This window comes from Ziziphus jujuba, chromosome 7 (genome assembly GCF_031755915.1).
Source record: "Ziziphus jujuba cultivar Dongzao chromosome 7, ASM3175591v1".
In the NCBI taxonomy this organism is placed as follows: domain Eukaryota; kingdom Viridiplantae; phylum Streptophyta; class Magnoliopsida; order Rosales; family Rhamnaceae; genus Ziziphus; species Ziziphus jujuba.
The window spans coordinates 13,449,817-13,468,743 of NC_083385.1; the positions used below are offsets into that span (position 1 = coordinate 13,449,817).

The following is an 18,927-nucleotide window of genomic DNA, read 5'->3' on the forward strand; positions in this document are numbered from 1 at the left end:
TTTTAATAATTTTTTAATTTAATATATAAAAAAAATTTAAAATGAAAGACCCTCCGAGGCTACGACAAGTTGGAAAAGAAAAAAAAAAAAATTTAAATAAATTAAAAAAAACCCAGCAAAGAATAAGAGAAATCTGGCTGGCCTGGGTCAGCGAGAGAGAGAGAGAGAGAGAGAGAGAGAGAGAGAGATTGGCCAAAACGACCTCTTCTTTGGTCGTCCACTTCCGTATTCTCCGCTGCATTCAGGTACAATTTCATTTCCTCGTTCATCTTCTTCGGTTTGATCGGACTAGGGTTTATTGAATTGATTTTTTTTTTTTTGGGGTTTTATCTTTTTCGTTTTTCATTGTCTTCTTGGTTGACTGTTTCCACGCCCTTGTGCTACCTACATTTGGGGCTCAAAAATGATAAATCCGTTCCTCAATTTCGGTTTCTGCTTTCTTTTTATCCAAACTACTTCAATTTCAATTGGGAAAATTCGTTTTTTCATCGTTTCGTCCAAGCGTGTGACATGACCTTAGTTTAATCCCTTTTTCTATTTTTTTTCCTTTTTTTTTTTTTTAATTCTGCAATATCCCTCCTAGGAATTCATTCTTTTGTATATTTGTTCATGTACTCAAAGTTTTTAAGCAATTTCCATGAAAAAAATATATGTGGGAAAGCAACTTTCTGTTGGTTATTTTTGTATGTTTTTCGAGGTATTTTTGGTCATATTTACCAATAATTGGGCATGGTGTCGTAGACGACGGAACAGGACTTGGTTAGAAATTGGTAACTAGTAATTTTTGAAATTGAATATATGGTTCTATGTCTTGTCTTGTAATTTACGTCGAAATGTACGGAAGCTGGGAAGTCAAAGCTGTATAAAATTTCTAAATTTATAGGACTGGTTTGCAGAAGAAGAAGAAAGAGAGAAAGAACCTTTGTCAATTTGAATTACATGCATAGTAATAAAATATTAGAAAATCTCAATATGTTATTGTAATCTTTTATTTACAATCTGGTTTTGGGAATACTGGAAAAACCTGTAGGAGAGGTAAAGGAGGTACTTTGGCCGTATATCTCTTCGTGTGGCTGTAAGGGGGTAAAGGAAAATATTTAAGGGGGCATGTCTAGATAACCTAGCCTACCTTGTCTTTTCTGTCAAAGTTCTGGATAGAAAGGAGGTAGGAAAGAGCCGGACTTTTCATTTTAGATTTCTGTTCCCCTTTGGTATGGTGGTAAAAATATTAGAAGCTGGCCTCTTTTGTGTCACTTTTTAGTCTTTACTGCATAACCAAACAGGGAAAGTGGTACCCCTTTTCTTTCCTAAATGTTCAGCTAAATACACGGGCTGGGAATGTATAAAGTTTCTAACTTACTCTGTTTTATTTCCTTTACTCCTACCAATTACGGCTTTAGAAAAAAGGAATCACTTTTTATTCTTAGCCTCCACATGAAGCTCATGTAATTCTTTTGGTTTGTGCAGGTTTTTACCTTGTGGAGAACTTTAACTTCTTTAATGTGGGTTTGATCACTTGGTAGCGAGGAGTCATTGTTTTCTGTGTATTCCTTATTCTTTCTTTGCTTTTATGGTTTACCTTGTGCTTAAGGATCGGAAATGTGAGAAAGATTGCTTTGGTGTTTAAAGTTGAAGGTTTTTGGTGAAGAAAGGTACAGTTCAATCCTTTATTCATTAACTTATGTGGTTATTCCATTTTTTCTTTAAGGAAACCAATTGGCAGTGGTGCAAGAAAACATGATAGCCAAGGTTTATAAGAGATAACTCTAGATTGTGTTAAATGGTGGTAAAAACATTCTACAGTGACTACTAGTCATTAGAGCTAAAATCTTACTATCATTTATTTGCCAGTTCTTAATTTGTTAATTATTTGTATTTTCCTGTGAAACTTTCCATTCCTAAATATGGCACCTTGGACTTGCGAAATTATCTCAATATTTCCTTTTCAATTTTGCTGTTTTGGTGTGATAGGCCGAAAATAGCATTTGTAGATACTAGTGTGCTGTGACCTATAAAATCAATTTTCCATGGCAGTAGCAGGTTCTCTTTTGTTTAGCTTTTTTGAGAATCGAAACTGCAACAAACTTCCTATGATGATATGAGATATGCAATCATTAAGATTTCAACTCATTACTTATTTCTTTTTGGCATTTCCTAGCCGATACTTTTTAATCTATGAGTGCTGACTAATTTCTCATTTTCGTTAAAGAATTTCATAATTTCACAGTTTTTGTGGTGTGTAAACAATTAAATCCCAGTATGTTATGGTGAATCGGTGCTGGCTGATATCCGTTTTCGTTGTCTTAAAAGGACTTCCGTAGTTCCAAAGTGTTTATTGATATGTTAATAAATTAAGCTATAAAAAATTGGCAGAAGAGATGTATATCGCTGCACTTGCTCAAATATATTATTAAATTGGATGGATGCTTGGCTCGAAGTCCAAAGTGATCTTAACATCTTCAATTCTTTCTTAGTCTCAAAATTAAGGAACTAAAGCTGAAAAGGGAATGTCTTTTTTCCTTTCTTGACAGGAACATATGCAACATAAATGGTATTCCTGTTATATTTTCTAATGTAGCGGAGTGGGCATACCTACTAGAAAATATTTATGGCTAAGAAGGAAATTTGCTTCCAAGTATTTCCTCTTTGGAAGTGCTGATTTTAACCATAACCATTGTTGATACTGGCATAATAATGTAGATAGGTAGATGGGGGGTTCTTCTCTCTCATAATTCATATTGACAAACTAGAATTGAGTTGGAATTCCAGTAATTCCTGATAAAATTACCTTGGCTTTTAATCTAAACTGATCATGAATGTCATTTCATTCCTTGTCCCTGTGTACTAAAAGCTTGAGATTATAAGTAAGTGAAAGCAATTTTTAATATTATCAGTTAACAGAGATGTTTTCTTGTTATAGGATTATTTCATGTGCAATAGTTTTTGACTTCTAGTATTATTGCATATATTGTGGACCCAGCTTTCCAGCTATTTTTCATATAAAAAAACCCCTTACTTCTCACTTTGGTAATGTAGCCATCAAAGATGCATGCTTTAAATGGATGGCATTAAATAATTTTTCTTGATATGGTATGTAGATTACCTTCAAAAATGCACTTCGTAGGCATGTACCTCAATGATGTTGAATGCTTAGTAAAAAATGTGCCTTGATGGTTGCTTTATGTTTGACAATTTAGGATTTATAAGTTAACCAAAAACAATGGAGGTTTTACAAATTGATTCAACGTATTATTGTTTTTCTCAATAATCAAAAACTAGGGAGGTTGAATTTTTATTTGTGATTAATTTTTAAATAGTAGGCTACTTGTCCTGCATTTGAGTTTTGTGTTTGTTATTTATTTAGTCTTCTATGAATGCTGATAATTTTGGTTACCATTTGAAACTGTTTTTGTGGTTTAGATTTTTGCTATGATGGTTTGAGCTTTATGAGTTGCACTTTAGTTGTTGACCTTCATTAAGTTTTAAGACTTACCTTTAAGTACCTCTTTGGTAACTTAACCTAGGATTAATATAAAATCAATATAGGAAAGCTGAGAGCAGTTTAATTCTTGTTTTTGAGAATCTTCTGTGTAGATCTGCTTTACCTTCTCTACTCCCTCTGTAGTTGCTAAACTGTTTTGTTCTTATCACAATAGATTTCCTTGCTTAATTGAAAATGTTCATGAAAGAGCAATTGGGACCACCGATGTTATTGGTATTAACAGGCATGCATGAGCACTTTGTCTGAAAAAATGTTGTCAATAAGTTTTTAATTATTTGTTTATTTTTCACTGTAAGTAGTTTTTTCTCCAGAAGATGAGTATTATATGGATTTTTTAATGATTAATTACTTCTTGACCTTTTTGTTAAGGTAATTGTGTGATGTAATCATCACTGGGATTGAAATATATACTAAATTTGCATGTCCATTAATTTTTGAACTGTTTATTTGGTTCTTCGAAGGACCATTTATGATTCTGACATATTGAACCAGGTGTGATGGAGATATCGCTGTTAAAAGCTCTTCTTAAAAACATCTCTTCGTTTCTCCATTTATCCTCCTGTGATAACATAAATTTGGAACCAGTTTCGAAGTATTACCAAAGGACAGAAGAAATATTGAAATTGTTGAACACAGTACTGGAGGTTGTTCACTTTCAAAGAGATGAAGTGTTTAAAAAGTCATTTGAAGAACTAAGTCACTCTATTGATGATTCAAGAGAGCAGTTTGAAAACTGGCAACCGTTGTCGAGTAAAGTTTATTTTGTAAGTTGCTACTTTATTCAGTTGTAGTTTGTGAATTAGAATAACTCATTTATTGCTTATTAGTTTAAGGTGGAAGTACCTAAATTGTTCTTCTAGAGGTCAGCATCTTCATAATTGATCTGTCTGTCTGTACGTCTGTCTGTCTCTATATATATGTAGTGTTTCATATTAAATAGTTCGAAAAGTGTACTTGTTTGTCTGTTCAGTTCTAGCTTAATTTGTTCTTCCATGTTTTCTATCCGTTGAATGAGCCATATATTCTGTTAGATTTTTGTTAGAAGGCAGGGTATTAATTGATTGGTGATGAGGCACGGTGGTGTCAGTACCAGTTATATCTTACAAGCTGCTTGAGTTGGTGCTAGTTATCATTTTGAAGGTTTCTTGTGATATCGGTGGGAGAATTTGAGTGTTTGCTGGAGGTAGCTGCGGTGGTGAAACAGTTGAATAAATAATAACATTACTACTTCAGGTTTCTTGATGTATTTCTAGGAATATTATTCAACCAAAGGTTGCACCCAACATACAAGAATTGGGATTAAGTATCCAGTGCCAATTCTTGCTTTCAGCACCATCTCTGAAGTCATTTTGCCAGTTGGATTTAATGGATTTAAGTTGCTTTTTGTTGGAGGTTTGGTTTGGCGAATTTCTAAATCATGGAATATAGGTTTTACAATAAATTTGAGCACCATAATTGCCTGTCAGAAAACAAAGATGCCAAACTCTATACTATAAGCTGTTTTTGTAGGCTTTTGCCAGTTGGATTTAATGGATTTAAGTTGCTTTTTGTTGGAGGTTTGGTTTGGCGAATTTCTAAATGATGGAATGTAGGTTTTACAATAAATTTGATTGCACCATAATTGCCTGTTAGAAAACAAAGATGCCAAACTCTATACTATAAGCTGTTTTTGTAGGCTTTGCATATGTAGTTGATCATGTCTATTGCATATAACAAGGTAGATTCTATGACATTGCCTTGGAATACAGATGGAGAAAGGTGCATTGTGTTGAAGTGATATTTGCATTTGCTTAACAATACTTATCTTTTGACTGCTGTCTAGGTTCTGCAAATTGAATCATTGATATCAAAGATTCAGACTTCTGGCTTGGACATCTTCCAGCTGCTGAAGTCTCCTGATCAAGATCTCCCTGATGAATTGGGCTCAATGTCTCTTGAGGTTGTGAATGAGAGTAAACAAGTTATAAGTTTTTAATTCTGTATTTTACTATTGTTTTTCAACCATCAGTTCCTCTGGTTGATTGCTCATTAGGTTCCATTTTGATGAAAAGCCGTCTATTTGATGGTCAAATCATTATCAGTCATATATTCTTTAAATGATTGCTTGTCTTTTTAGTGGACGTGGTTATGGGTTTGTCTTCTTATAAAGTCTGATAGTCATCATGATTGATTGCAGCACTGCATACAGAAAATTAAGCACATGGAATATGAACAGATGTCCAGTGTCATTAAAGATGCTATAAGGGAGCAAGTGGATGGTGTTGGACCCAGCTCAGAGACCCTGGTTAAGATTGCAGAATGCCTTAGCCTGAGGTCGAACCAGGAGATTCTTATTGAGGCTGTGGCACTTGAAAAGTTGAAGGAGAATGCTGAACAATCTGAAAAAACCGGGGAAGCTGAGTTTATCGATAATATGATTGGCCTGGTAACTCGGATGCATGAGCGTCTTATTGTGATAGAGCAGTCACAGAGCTGCAGCCCAGTTCCTATACCTCCTGACTTCTGTTGTCCTCTCTCTCTTGAACTGATGACAGATCCAGTTATCGTGGCATCAGGACAAACATATGAGCGGGCTTTCATCAAGAATTGGATTGACCTTGGGCTCACCGTTTGTCCTAAGACAAGGCAGACTCTTGCTCACACAAATTTAATACCCAATTACACTGTTAAGGCATTAATTGCAAACTGGTGTGAGTCAAATAATGTGAAGCTACCTGATCCAGCAAAATCTATGATCTTAAATCAGCCGTCACACCATCTAGGGAATGCAGAATCTATCACCCCCAAGGAGACTATTTTTTCTCATGTGAGGGGCAACCAATCTGTTTCACCTGAATCAACTCATTCAGTAGGTTCACCAACTAGGAACTTACCTTCATCTGGTGGATTCCATAGAGAAGGAGGCTCCCCATTGCATGCTCGTTGTATATCAGAGGGTTCATTGTCTAGCGTAGCTGAAAATGGACTGGGTTCAGAAGTTGCAAGATTATCACTGACGGGTTCTGAAGACAGGTCTGGTAACTCTGTAGAAAAGAGTATGGATTCTGTTGCTCAACCCTCTATGACACCATCTAGAAAAGATTTTTCTAATGTAGCTGGAGCTGAAGAATCGTCTCGTAGCCATAATAGATCTTCATCAGCTTCGAGCACACTTTCTAACGCAAATTCTCCTCGAGAAACACCAGGTGGTGCCAGTGAGGTGCTACAAGTTTCAAATAATTTGACAGGCTACAGTAGTGATGCTTCTGGAGAGGTGAAAACAGAGCCACAGGCTGCTGTTCCACTTCCAACAAGATCTCGAAGTCAAATTTGGCGACGACCATCTGAGAGGTATGCAACTAGAATAGTTTCTTCACCTGTTGTTGAAACACGAGCTGATCTTTCTGGCATTGAAGCTGAAGTTCGGAAGCTGGTTGAGGGCCTGCAAAGCTCTTCACTTGACACTCAAAGAGAGGCAACGGCTGAACTTAGGTTACTTGCAAAGCACAATATGGATAATCGGATTGTTATTGCAAATTGTGGTGCTATTAATTTGCTGGTTGAATTGCTCCGCTCCACAGACGCAAAGGTTCAGGAGAATGCTGTTACAGCACTTCTGAATTTATCAATCAATGATAACAACAAAAGTGCAATTGCCAATGCCAACGCCATTGAACCTTTGATTCGTGTCCTTGAGATTGGGAGTGCTGAGGCCAAGGAAAACTCAGCTGCCACTCTATTTAGCCTTTCAGTGATCGAGGAGAACAAGATTAGGATTGGAAGATCTGGGGCTATTAAACCTCTGGTTGATTTATTGGGGAATGGGACTCCGCGAGGGAAGAAAGATGCGGCGACTGCTTTGTTCAATTTGTCAATACATCATGACAACAAGGCCCGTATTGTTCAGGCTGGTGCTGTGAAGCACCTTGTGGATTTAATGGACCCAGCAGCTGGAATGGTGGACAAGGCAGTTGCTGTTTTAGCTAATCTTGCGACAATTCCTGAGGGTAGGACTGCTATTGGTTCAGAGAATGGGATCCCTGTCCTAGTCGAGGTTGTTGAGTTGGGATCTGCAAGAGGGAAGGAGAATGCAGCTGCTGCTCTTTTGCAACTCTGCACAACCAGTAGTAGATTTTGCAACGCAGTGCTCCAAGAAGGAGCAGTCCCACCGTTAGTGGCATTGTCACAATCTGGCACCCCGAGAGCCAAAGAGAAGGTATTAAGCTATTACCATTGCTTCTTTTGCTTTTATTATTTATTAGTGTCAGTTTCTGTGAAATTTATCATGACAAATTTTGTGATGTTTCTCAGGCTCAGGCACTTCTCAGCTACTTCAGAAACCATAGACATGGTAATGCTGGGCGAGGCTGATTTTGGAAACGGAAACTTTTGATGTAACGTGAGGTTTTCTAGTCGAGTTCCATAGACAGTGTGTGTACATTTGATGGTGCAAATAATTCTTATGCAGTTCTTGTTTTGTGAATTTTTACCAGATATGTAGAGAAGAAAAGAACGATTTATGGAGGATTTGGTTGAGCCCTGTAAAATACTCATATGTGAATGTGGGAAGAAAATTTATACCTGTACTGTTAGTCTTTGCTTTGAGCTTGCGCAAGATCCTCGCAGATGAATAGCAGTTTTATTTTGGCTGTTGTAGGCCGTATTTGTCTCTCCCTTTTGCATGCCTTGAACAATATTTTCTAACTCATTTAATTTTAATTTTAACTTGTTTGAATCTTTATTAACAAAAGATACAAGAAAAAAAAAAAAAAGCTATTTGTTACCATTATTAACAATTATTAGTAGGAGCTATATATGTATCATTTAGGTAATAATTTAAAAATGGTTTATTTTTCCCAATTAAAATTATAGAATAAAAAGTTAATACGTAAATATTGTTAATTAGCAATTACTATGTCAGCTATCATTACCGTTTGTCAATACCGTTGATGACAAATAGAGAAACCTGAACAAATATGTGTACGGTTCGTTGTTGCTAAGCATTAGCTTAGTTCAAGTGGTGAATTACCAAGTTGAAAAAGAAGCAGAAGGTCCTTCTGATATGCCAAACATTCCAGCCGATTGATACTCACTTGATACAGTTCTGATAATTGAAATACCATGCAGCTTATGTGGACCGAAAGAATAAAATTTTAATAAAAATAAAATACTAAATTACCATAAAACCAGCAAACCATGGTTCTCTCCCCAAGGAGACAAGGCAGGTTAATTTGATTCGGGCTTACTACCACAACATTCTCATATTAGTTACTTTGAATTTGAGGAACGAACACCACAGAAGGAATCTGAATATGAATAATTGCAACTACCAAAACAATGTCCAACAAAATCAGATGCGATGGAAAGATGGATGGACCATATCAATCACCACAGAATCTTAAAGAAATTTTACGAAAAATTTGTAGCATCTTAAAAAGAAAACCTAAGGACATTTTGGCTTTCCCTTGGAGTTCAACTTGTCTCTATAGCAAGGACATTCCGACTTGTTTCCATACGTCCCTGAAGGGACACAGTTGCATTGTTGGCAGCATATTCCACAATACCTCTTGCACCGATCTTGCATTCCCGCATTTGCACACCTTTCCTCACATTTCGAGTCACAAAAGCCTTGCAAAAAACACGGTAAATTCAAAATCCCATTAGTCCCCCATTACCAATCTAGTATTCATGTCTGTCATTTCTCTCATATTAATAAGAAAAAGTAGTTGTGCCCTGTGATATGTGCTATGTGCAATGTGCAATGTGGTTGGTGTATAGAGGATCTTACTTGGAGCAGCTAGGGTTGGTGGTTCAGCCACAGCCATTGTGATTTGAAGACAAGAAGAGCTCAAGAGCAATGAGACAAATAGCAAATTCACCAGCTTCATCTTTTCTTTATTTTCTAAGTAGCAGGAAATGGAAAAAAGATCACAGTAATAAAAGAAGGTGAATCACTATGAAATAGGCCACCTTAGGTGATGAACTATATAAGAGTTTTTAAGTAGGTATATATACTCCACTCTTGGAAGTGGGAATATATGAGTTTTATGTAGGTATATATACTCCACTCTTGGAAGTGGGAATCCATCTGTCCTGCTAAATGAGAAATGGGTTTTGTGGAAGACAAACTTTACAGCTTTAATCCAGACTGTAAGATGTAGTACAAGTAAGTGGTTTTTACTTTATAGGAAAATGGGGTCCAGTTTTTGGCCTAATCAAGTTTTATTTTATTGTTTATGAATAATATATATATATATATATATAGTTGGTAACATTAACAATAAAAATATCTTCCATCTAAATCTTTTATATATATATATATATATAAATATATATCTAGTTGGTAACGTTAACAATAAAAATATCTTCCACCTAAATCTTTGCCAGTTGGTATCCTGATCGATTCCATACCATTTTAACAAAGAACATGGACATTTCCTTTCAACTAGTAATTATTTATACCTATTATTCCTTTCTCGGTGAACAATGCATCCGAGTGCCATTGCTGTCCGAGTGTTCCGTTTTACTTATTATTTATATATATACATATTTTGTTTTAAAATTTCTTCACAGCATAATTAGCAAAACCCAGATAAAATACTCTGATCATTAAAAAATTGAGGTCATTTGTTATGCATGCATGTGGAGAGGTAGATAGAAATTAAAGGTGCTCCCAATGAAAAACAGTCTGAGAGATAAAATTTGGCTCTGAAAATCTGAATATTGCTGTACAATTGGTTACTGTCATTAACAAGATTAGATACTGTTTAGTGTGTGTGTATATACATATATATATATATATACATCCTTGAGTCCAATGAAAAAACCATGATTCTCTATACATTTGGGGTTGGAAGCATAAGATGTCAAATGTTTACTACATCAACCTCCCAGATTGTTAAAAGAAGTAGGGGAAAATTGGCTATATTCTTCAGTATTGTGACTCGAAGCTAGTAAATTCACCTGCATAATTTTTCACTTAATTTAAGCACCCAATGTTGTTTACAACAAAAAACAAAGAGACAAGGAAATTAATTACCTTGATTATCTCCCACCTGGCGCTTGGACGTGTAGAGGCTGCTAAGATGCTCATGTTGAAATGCTGTATATTTTATAGTTTTTTCAACAAAAATTAAGACAATCTTTGTATCAACAAGGCATTTCATAACACCATATGTGCTTTCGTCTAACTAAAATAAAAAAATAAAAATAAAAATTGTGGGATGGTAAGTATCCAAACAAGAATGAAACTTGAGGACAACCAAAATTTTCAGAACCTGATCATGGATTAGTTATAAACATATAAATACCATTTGAGATGATGGATTGTGCCTCATGGGCATGTTACTGGAATTGAATCATCCCAGATGGGAGAAATTAAAAACAGTATCCAACTATATCAGCAAAGGGAAAGAAAGAAACTTACCCTAAAAGGATCACCTCTTAATGACTGCACGAACATTGAATTTCCTGACTCCCAATCCTGCAGCTCGTGTGTTATTGGGCATAGGCAAAAATGAGAAGACACTTGGAAAGAGAGAAAATCTAAATGAAAGCTAATGATATACCTCCAAATAGACATCCCTGAGTCGCTTTCCAGTCTGAGCACAGCAAATGCGGACAACATGTTCATCACAACTGCCACTAATAACATAGTCCCTTCCATTCATGTAGTATGAACGGGTATAGTTATGAGCACTTCCTGTGGAAGCGATCTCAAAATTCATGTGGAGCCTCCCATCTGCAGCCGACAGTTGCTTAACCTGGTAAGCCTCAAAAGTTAGCATTAGAAATGAAGGTGGCAATCCCATTTCATTACTGACCAGAAAGTGTAAACTTCAATGGATAATTCTACTTGTGTAATGAGATCTATGTTCGATTTTGGTTATATCAGCAACGAAGTAAATAATATTTTGTATGTAGGTATACCTCATTATCAACAGCCGACACCAGCAAGTAGAGGTCATCAGGAGAAAAGCAGACCATCACATTTCCTCTTGAACTTAAAGCCGTATAGCAAGGTCGCATTGGGTTCTGTCTTACATCCCACATCTTCACACAATGGTCAAAGGATGAAGTAGCAAACATGAAAGGGGAATGACAAGCAAATTTGGCAACATTGATTGGTTCTTTATGAATATTATTGAACAGTTTTAAGCGTTTCCCACTGCCAATGTCATATAGAGCAACATCTTTGGAGTACCCACTGGCGAGCAACTGATCATCTGTTGAATTGATGTGAAGAGAGGTTAACTGATCAAACTTATCAAAGGTTACCCTGACAGAGCTGCGACAGGAGTCCACAAATTCTGGTGGCATTAGATTGATGTCAAGCAACTTCAAGGAACCATTATCAGAACCTGCAATAAGCTACTTGTTCAAGATGGAAAAGAAAAAAAATAATCAGTGAAATGCAATAAGACAAGGATCAACTTTGAGTAATAAGACACATTGTGAATCTGAATTACTGAACAAAATCTATATCCTTGACTGTTGTTGTGTCATACTCATATATTTATGTTTTCAAATAAATAGGCAAAACTCTGCCCGATGATCTCATTTGGAAGTCTTCCATGATTATGCATATTGCATGGCACAATGAAGTTGGATCTCGTACAGGTCACGAAAATTTGAGATTTCATGGTTAAACAAACTAAAACTTCAGACAACATTTGGCCAACAGAAGAAATATGTTGGTATGTCAAATTAGCTCTAATAAAAAAGATCTTCGTACACATTTTTTGTCAAATTCCGGGGCCCATGGTTGAGAGAAGGGCCGTATTCTATAAACAGATTAATTATATTTATATTCCAAAGAACATAAATATGTAAAAAATAAAACATGAAAATGTTGCACCAACATTACAAACTTAAAGGATGTGGAATGGTGAGAACATACCTTTGAGGGATACTTCTTGAGCCAACAGAGGCCCAAGACACTGCTCATTGCTCCGGCAGAAGGGATATAACTAACCATGTTACCATTTTCATGGTTGATAACAACTATTTCACCACCCAATGTTCCAAAAACCATAAGACGAGGGTCTGATGGATGATACTCAAATTGCCTTGGACGAAGCATTTTACTTTCATTTCCAAATGTGTGCCTAAATTTGGATACTGAATGTAAGAGTGGCCAAGCTGAAGACCCAAGTTTGGCAGCAGAAAGGGACCTCGAGAAAAAATATTCACTAGCATGACGAGGATAAAGCTGTTTTGGCTTTAAAGTTCTTTGGCAGTGTGTATTACTTGCTCCCATTTCACGTCTATGCAAAAGACTAAGAACACTTTCTTTGCATTGTCGTTTATAAGGTAGGCATTCATAGTATTTTGCACAGATAGTCTTGGCCACCACCCTGTCCATTTTTCTGACAGGCCTATTATCTAAAACTTCTAGATAAGGCAGTGATGCAATCATGTATTCCCTATAATGTTTCTCGAAGCATATAGGTGCAGGATGATGAGATGTATACTTTTTTAATGCAACAGCTGCATTCTTCACATCTTCTTTTGGCACACTCGTAAGGAATCCATCTTTCGCTTGAATCTGCAATTCACCATAAGAAGCCTGTTAACTAGACCCTTTTAAATTTATCTCCAATAAATAATTATTTATACTTTGTCAATGTCAAATTATATGCACCATGTATTAAGATTTCTTTCTTACCTCATTCTGCTTTTTTTCTTGTCCACATAAATCAGGAATAACAGTGGATGGTTCTGTCAATCCTATTCCCTGAAGGTCATAACTTGAAACTTTTACCTCATTGCTGGCTGATAAATTCTCCATTCTTCTTTGAACCTCACTAATTAACATTGACCGATCCAGATAAAGCGTGTCCCTGAATGTTTCACCTGTTCTTGAAGCTTGGATTATAGCATCTCCACCATCAGTGGGTGGGACTCCATTGTTTAAACACTCATTTTTTTTACTCTCAAACCCATGAGCAGTTGTTTCTTTACCATGTGATAAAGGACATGGCCCAGTATCACTGCAGCATAAACAATTTTGGAAACGTAGTTCTGTCAAAGAAGGAAGTTTGGATAAAGCAGCAGATGTTGTCCAGAGGTTAGTGATTCTTGTCTCACACATTGATAGACGCGATAGATTTGGCATGCAAGAGAAACAGTCATGCTGCAGACTAGTGAGTGCAGTACAAAAATCCAGATTAAGGGTGTGCAGCCGCATAAATCTTCCAGCCATGTTGAGTTTTTGTACATGGTTAGACCTTAAGTTCAAGACCTGGCAAGCCAAGCCACCCTGGCAGAGATCCCTAAGGAAAACCCAAATCAGTATGGTAGCATTTACTGGGACTAACATAAACATTTTTTTCTAAATGCAAAGATGTGCACTTTATCAACAAAGCTTGAGATTGCAAACTCAAGAGACTTTATTAAAAGTATTGTAGGAATCAAAATAATACCAAAAAGGGGTCAATTGCACATTCATTAAGGCACGGTATGCATTTCACAAAATCACCAAAAAGTATACTAGTTTATATTATTGATTTCACGAGAACTCCTGAAGTAATTTCCAAGTGAATATCAGAGCCAGGAAGGGGTGTTCACTAACTTGATTTTGTCCGCATATGTTGTGGTTGACAAATCTGATGTAATATAGCAATGTGATACAAAAGTGTATCCAGTTGTTAAGCCAAGATTTGCCTAGTTAACGTCAATCCACAAGTGCACTAAAATAGATAATTTTACACCAAACTTAAAGACTTTGTTTTTGTATAAGTTTTCAAAAGTGAGTGTATTTAATTGGAATTTGTCATGATGTATTTGGTTTTTGACAAAGATGTTATTCCTCAAGCTAGTACTTAAAATAAGATTTGCCAATACAGGGCTATATTTATATCAGTTCATTCAACAGCTTTTGGCATAGAAAGCCCCTTATCCTCCAAAAAAAGGGGGGGAAAAATTAGACATATCAAAAGAGGACAATATATATATATATATATATAAATATAAAGGTGCAGAGAAGGCACTCTCAAGCTAGTAATTTGATAACTTCCTAAACTAAGCAATAAATTTGTCAGTAGAGAATACAGACCGCAAAAATTCCTTCCCCAGTGATATATCCCGGAGATCAACAACTCGGAGCTTGAAATTGATTGCACGCATCAAAGCCATAATGCATTCTTCACTCAGGACAATACCATATGATTCATGAACTATGTCAACCGCATCAATATCAGAATCATCACCTGTCACCATATCAACTATTGGGGAAATATCAGCATCCTTTAGCTGGTCTATTGAGACTGCTATTCTAAACTTCGCATTCTGGATTATTTCAATCTTGGCCTGAGGTTTCACAACAACAACAACATAAAAAATTAAAAATTAAAAATAACAAAACACATTAAACCTTGCAACATGTTGCTGGCTTCACAGGAAAAATTTTCAAGCCTAAGCAAAAAGTTTAATACATGTGTAAAGAAAGTCAAAGAAGCCTAGCTGAAAGCATTATTTTCCTAAATGTCAATGTAACACAAAGAGAGGATTATTCTGAATGCAACAAATACTAATTCATGAATAAATACCTTAGTTAACCATAAGAGTACTGCTGGGTTCGGTAGCACCTCATGCTTCATACAAGAGCTAAAATACCTAACATGCACAAATAGAAAAATGGTTAAGAATATGGGTTAACAAAATACTGATGAGGATTAACAAAAACACTGTAAACAGTGAAATTTTAGCTCAGAATTTATCTTAAAAAGAACACAGCCACACTCATGCCTTGGAAAATATAATTATAACCACGGAGGGCAATATATAACAAAAAATAATAATAATAAATAAATATTCTTTTTACTCCATGGATGTCTGTAAAAACAGTCAACCGCTCGTTGAATACCAGAAAAGAAAAAAAATATATATATATATTGTAAAAATGAATTAAAGATGGAATAATAAACAGAGAAATACCGAGCTTCAATGCTGATGAAGTCCATGGAGGACATAGTTTTCTTTCTTATTCTTGTTGTTGCTACTGAGATTCAGGTAGTAAAGCTACATTTGAGGTTTGAAGCAGTGTGTGGTATGGTGAAAAGGCAAGCTGGTTGGGAAAGTGAATGAACAGTACAAATGTACAATTATAGGATTATAAAGAGAAGAAAGAAACACATGTCAAAGAGATAAGCACAACCACTCCATATCACCTCAAATATCAGTCGGATTATTTTTGACTCCCCACGTTTGCTCCTGCGGGCCCCTTGCCTTCTTGTCAACGACATTTCATAACATTGTTCATGTGACATTTTGATGCCCAAAAAGACTTAATAATTTTCACTTCCAATGTTAGGTATAGGTATTAATTATAAATGAAATAATAATTAAAAAAAATAAAAAAAAGAGAGGTTGAATTGGATATTTATGTACAGTATATATACAGAAATTATCCTTTCTTGTCATTCTTGGCAGATTGGTTGTATATGGTATCTGATTTTTATTCATATACATTGCATTACCTATTAAATTTGAATTTACCTATTAAATTTGAATTTTAGAGCTGGTTCATGCATAAGCAATTTTGACAATATGTTTTATTTAGGGAAATATGACATACTTTAATAGAAAAAAAATCAAATATATTCAAAATAAAGTCCATGGTTGACTAAACATCTACTAAATAAGATAATAAAATCCATGATTTGGAATATAATCAATTAATGCTTTAAAACTCATTTAGTTGAGCAAATATTAATTTTTAAAGCATCTTTAACAGTGGATGTGAAAAATTTTATATGTGACATAGAAATTATTACTATTTAAGTTTAGGTTGGATAAATGTAGTCAATTGGAAAGTTATTTTTGTAATATTAATAAAAACTATTTGTGACTATTTGTTAATTAATTATTTTTTTAATAATTAAATTTTTAAGAAAAAATTATTTTTTAAATAAATTTAGAATATCTGATAAATTTACTAGAGGGTCCGTGCCTTTTTTTTTATTAGAAAATTTTTCTTTGACTGGTTGTCTATTTTTATAACTTAGTAAATAAAATTCAATAATGTTATAAGCATTAAAATATTTATCAAATTTATTTATCAAATAATACGTTAAATAATTATTAGTTGATATATTCATATGATATAAATATTAAAAAATTTTAAATAAATAATTATATTAAAAAAAAACCAATTAATCGATGTTGCATCATTTGATAAACATTTCAATAACTTTAATATTGTTGAATAAAATTTAATATTAAACAGAATCGTTAAATATCTAATTATCTTATGCTCCCAACAAATGAAAATTACACATATACAATGTGGTATGCAATTCAACAACTTTAGATAACCAAGCGTATTTATATTTTTCATTCACCAAAAAAAAAAAAAAAAAAGGCCTACTTATATTTTTCACCTCAGCTGGAGTTATATCTGGCAATTCGTGTTGGTGGGTTGTGTTCGTGTCAACCCGTTTAATAATCGTGTCAAAAATGCCTAACATGAACACGACCCATTTATTAATCGTGTCAGATACCTAAAAAACTAACCCGACCTGTTTATAAACAGGTCAACACGACACGACCCGTTTAACACGATTATTTTAAAGGGTCGTGTTGACCTATTAACCCGTTAACCTGAAATTGACCTATTAACCCGAAAACTAACCTATTAACTCGATAATCCGAAAATTAAACTATTAACCTGAATTTTTTATTTTTTTATTTTTATGTTTTTGTTTTATTAAAAATGTATTTTTTGTTTTTAAAAAATTAGTAATAGAAAATTATTTTTATAAAATTTTTAATTTATAATATTTTTTAGTTATTAAATATTATATTAGTGATAAAATATTAATTTGAAATTAAATTTAAATGGGTTGTAATAGGTATATAATCGTGTCGGGTTGACACTGACACGTTTAATAAATAGGTCGTAACGGGTCAATTTCGAGTTAAATAGATCAATCCGAAAATGACACGATTAATAATCGTGTTAAACGGGTTGACCCGATTATGATCCAAACCCATTTATAATAAATCCAAACTCATTTATTCCGTATCGTTTTCAAATTGTATTGCCGTCTCATGATCCAAATTGCCAGGTTTAGCAGGAGTGTATATTTTATAAACCTTCGTAAAAAGATCGGTTTGCATATTAAAAATTATATAATAATAAAACATGGGTTTGGCCCAATGTATACGATTGTAATCCGCTGTCAATGGCCCAACTCGAACATCACAGGTTACTATCTGCAGATCACATAGTAGTTTTTTATCCGTATATAAAATAAAATAATCTATATAATAAAGACCAAAGCAAGTTTTTTTTTTTTTTTTTTTTTTTTTTTTTTTTTTTTTTGTTATTGGGTGTCATGTCATAAAACTCCAAAGCAAATTGAAACGTAAATGTCAGTGAATATCAGCTTTCGGTTCTTGAGGAATGTGGTGGTCCTCTCCTCCTGTCCGTGTGATGCACAAAAGTAAGGTGCCTTCTTCTTGTAATACAAGCAAACAGATTTGCTTTTGCTTCTTGCTTCTTGCTTCTGTCTCCACCTTTTTCAATGTTTTCCCCTTTTTTCTGTGTACTCACAGGAATCACAGTGATACACTGATTTTTATTCCCTTGTGAACAAATAATGCCTTTTATATTTATATATATATATATTATATAGGAAAACTTTTTTCTGTCTCTGGGTAAAGAATAATGTCACAAAAAGTAAGTCCGAATGGAAAAAAGTATAATAATAAATCTCTTAAAAAAAAATTTGCTACCCCAACAAAAAAGAAATGGTGTAAATTTTCTTTTTCTGTTTGACAAAAAATTAAAAAAAGAAAAGAAAATATGAATTCCGAGTTTGCGACATTAATGATTCATTTTAACTTTAAAAAGTCCCGGATAGGATAAACATGGAGAGCCCATCCACGCAATGTTAATAGTGTTTTCTTCACATTTAATGCACTTATTTTTATCATTTTTTCTGTAGAGAAATATAAAATCAATTCGTTAACAAGCAATTCATTAACTGATGGCCCCATGTACGAGGACTGTATAGCAGATTTGTGCATTGAATTTCACAACTACAAGAAGATTTTGAACATTAAACCTTTAAGAGAATTTTGGATTTAAATATGATGAAAGTTTGATTTTAGTTGGCGAAATTAACAAAATCTAAATTATAGCCAGTTAATCTAACATATATCATTTGGCATTTAAAATTTGATAAACAAATTTGTTTAGTCTTGAATTACTGTTTATTTAAGAAGTGGCAGGACATTTGGAAAAAAAAGAGCATACATTAAATAAGAGCTCAAAATGTTCAACTAGTGCAGACTCGAATTCCAAACACAATATCCATGAAAGCCGGAAGGCAGGAATAATCAAACACCACCTGCCATTCTCAACCTAATAAATAATTGGGTTTGATGCGAAATTAAAATATATATCCAACTTCCCTCACAAGTTCTCCATTACTATGCCA

The 18,927-nt window shown here is 34.4% G+C and overlaps 2 protein-coding genes across 5 annotated transcripts; one reads left to right on the plus strand and one right to left on the minus strand.

The window, feature by feature from the left end:
* The first annotated feature begins 71 nt into the window (after positions 1-71).
* Positions 72-8,067, plus strand: LOC107434665 (U-box domain-containing protein 4). Of its 2 annotated transcripts, XM_016046152.4 has the most exons (7): positions 72-245; positions 1,468-1,652; positions 3,995-4,266; positions 5,325-5,441; positions 5,679-7,697; positions 7,793-7,880; positions 7,975-8,067. In XM_016046152.4, the coding sequence occupies exons 3-6, from the start codon at positions 4,000-4,002 to the stop codon at positions 7,850-7,852; spliced, it is 2,463 nt and encodes an 820-aa protein (XP_015901638.1). In that variant the 5' UTR covers positions 72-245; positions 1,468-1,652; positions 3,995-3,999; the 3' UTR covers positions 7,853-7,880; positions 7,975-8,067. The 2 variants fall into 2 exon arrangements, with proteins under 2 accessions (XP_015901638.1, XP_015901637.1); XM_016046151.4 differs by having other exon boundaries at positions 73-245; positions 7,793-8,067.
* Positions 8,068-8,968: 901 nt separating this feature from the next.
* On the minus strand, positions 8,969-15,613 carry LOC107434646 (protein DWD HYPERSENSITIVE TO UV-B 1). Of its 3 annotated transcripts, XR_009639693.1 has the most exons (11): positions 15,419-15,613; positions 15,031-15,097; positions 14,538-14,791; positions 13,149-13,755; positions 12,381-13,028; positions 11,411-11,851; positions 11,050-11,244; positions 10,908-10,964; positions 10,521-10,583; positions 9,270-9,383; positions 8,969-9,109 (listed from the first exon to the last, which is right to left on the minus strand). XR_009639693.1 is itself a non-coding variant. In XM_048479540.2 (10 exons), exons 1-10 carry the CDS (start codon positions 15,451-15,453, stop codon positions 10,364-10,366), a joined length of 2,448 nt encoding a protein of 815 aa, XP_048335497.1. In that variant the 5' UTR covers positions 15,454-15,612; the 3' UTR covers positions 10,171-10,363. The 3 variants fall into 3 exon arrangements, 2 of the variants coding, with proteins under 2 accessions (XP_048335497.1, XP_048335499.1); XM_048479540.2 differs by lacking the exons at positions 8,969-9,109; positions 9,270-9,383 and adding an exon at positions 10,171-10,444 and having other exon boundaries at positions 15,419-15,612; XM_048479542.2 differs by lacking the exons at positions 8,969-9,109; positions 9,270-9,383; positions 15,031-15,097; positions 15,419-15,613 and adding an exon at positions 10,171-10,444 and having other exon boundaries at positions 13,149-13,742; positions 14,538-14,678.
* Between the last annotated feature and the right edge of the window lie 3,314 nt (positions 15,614-18,927).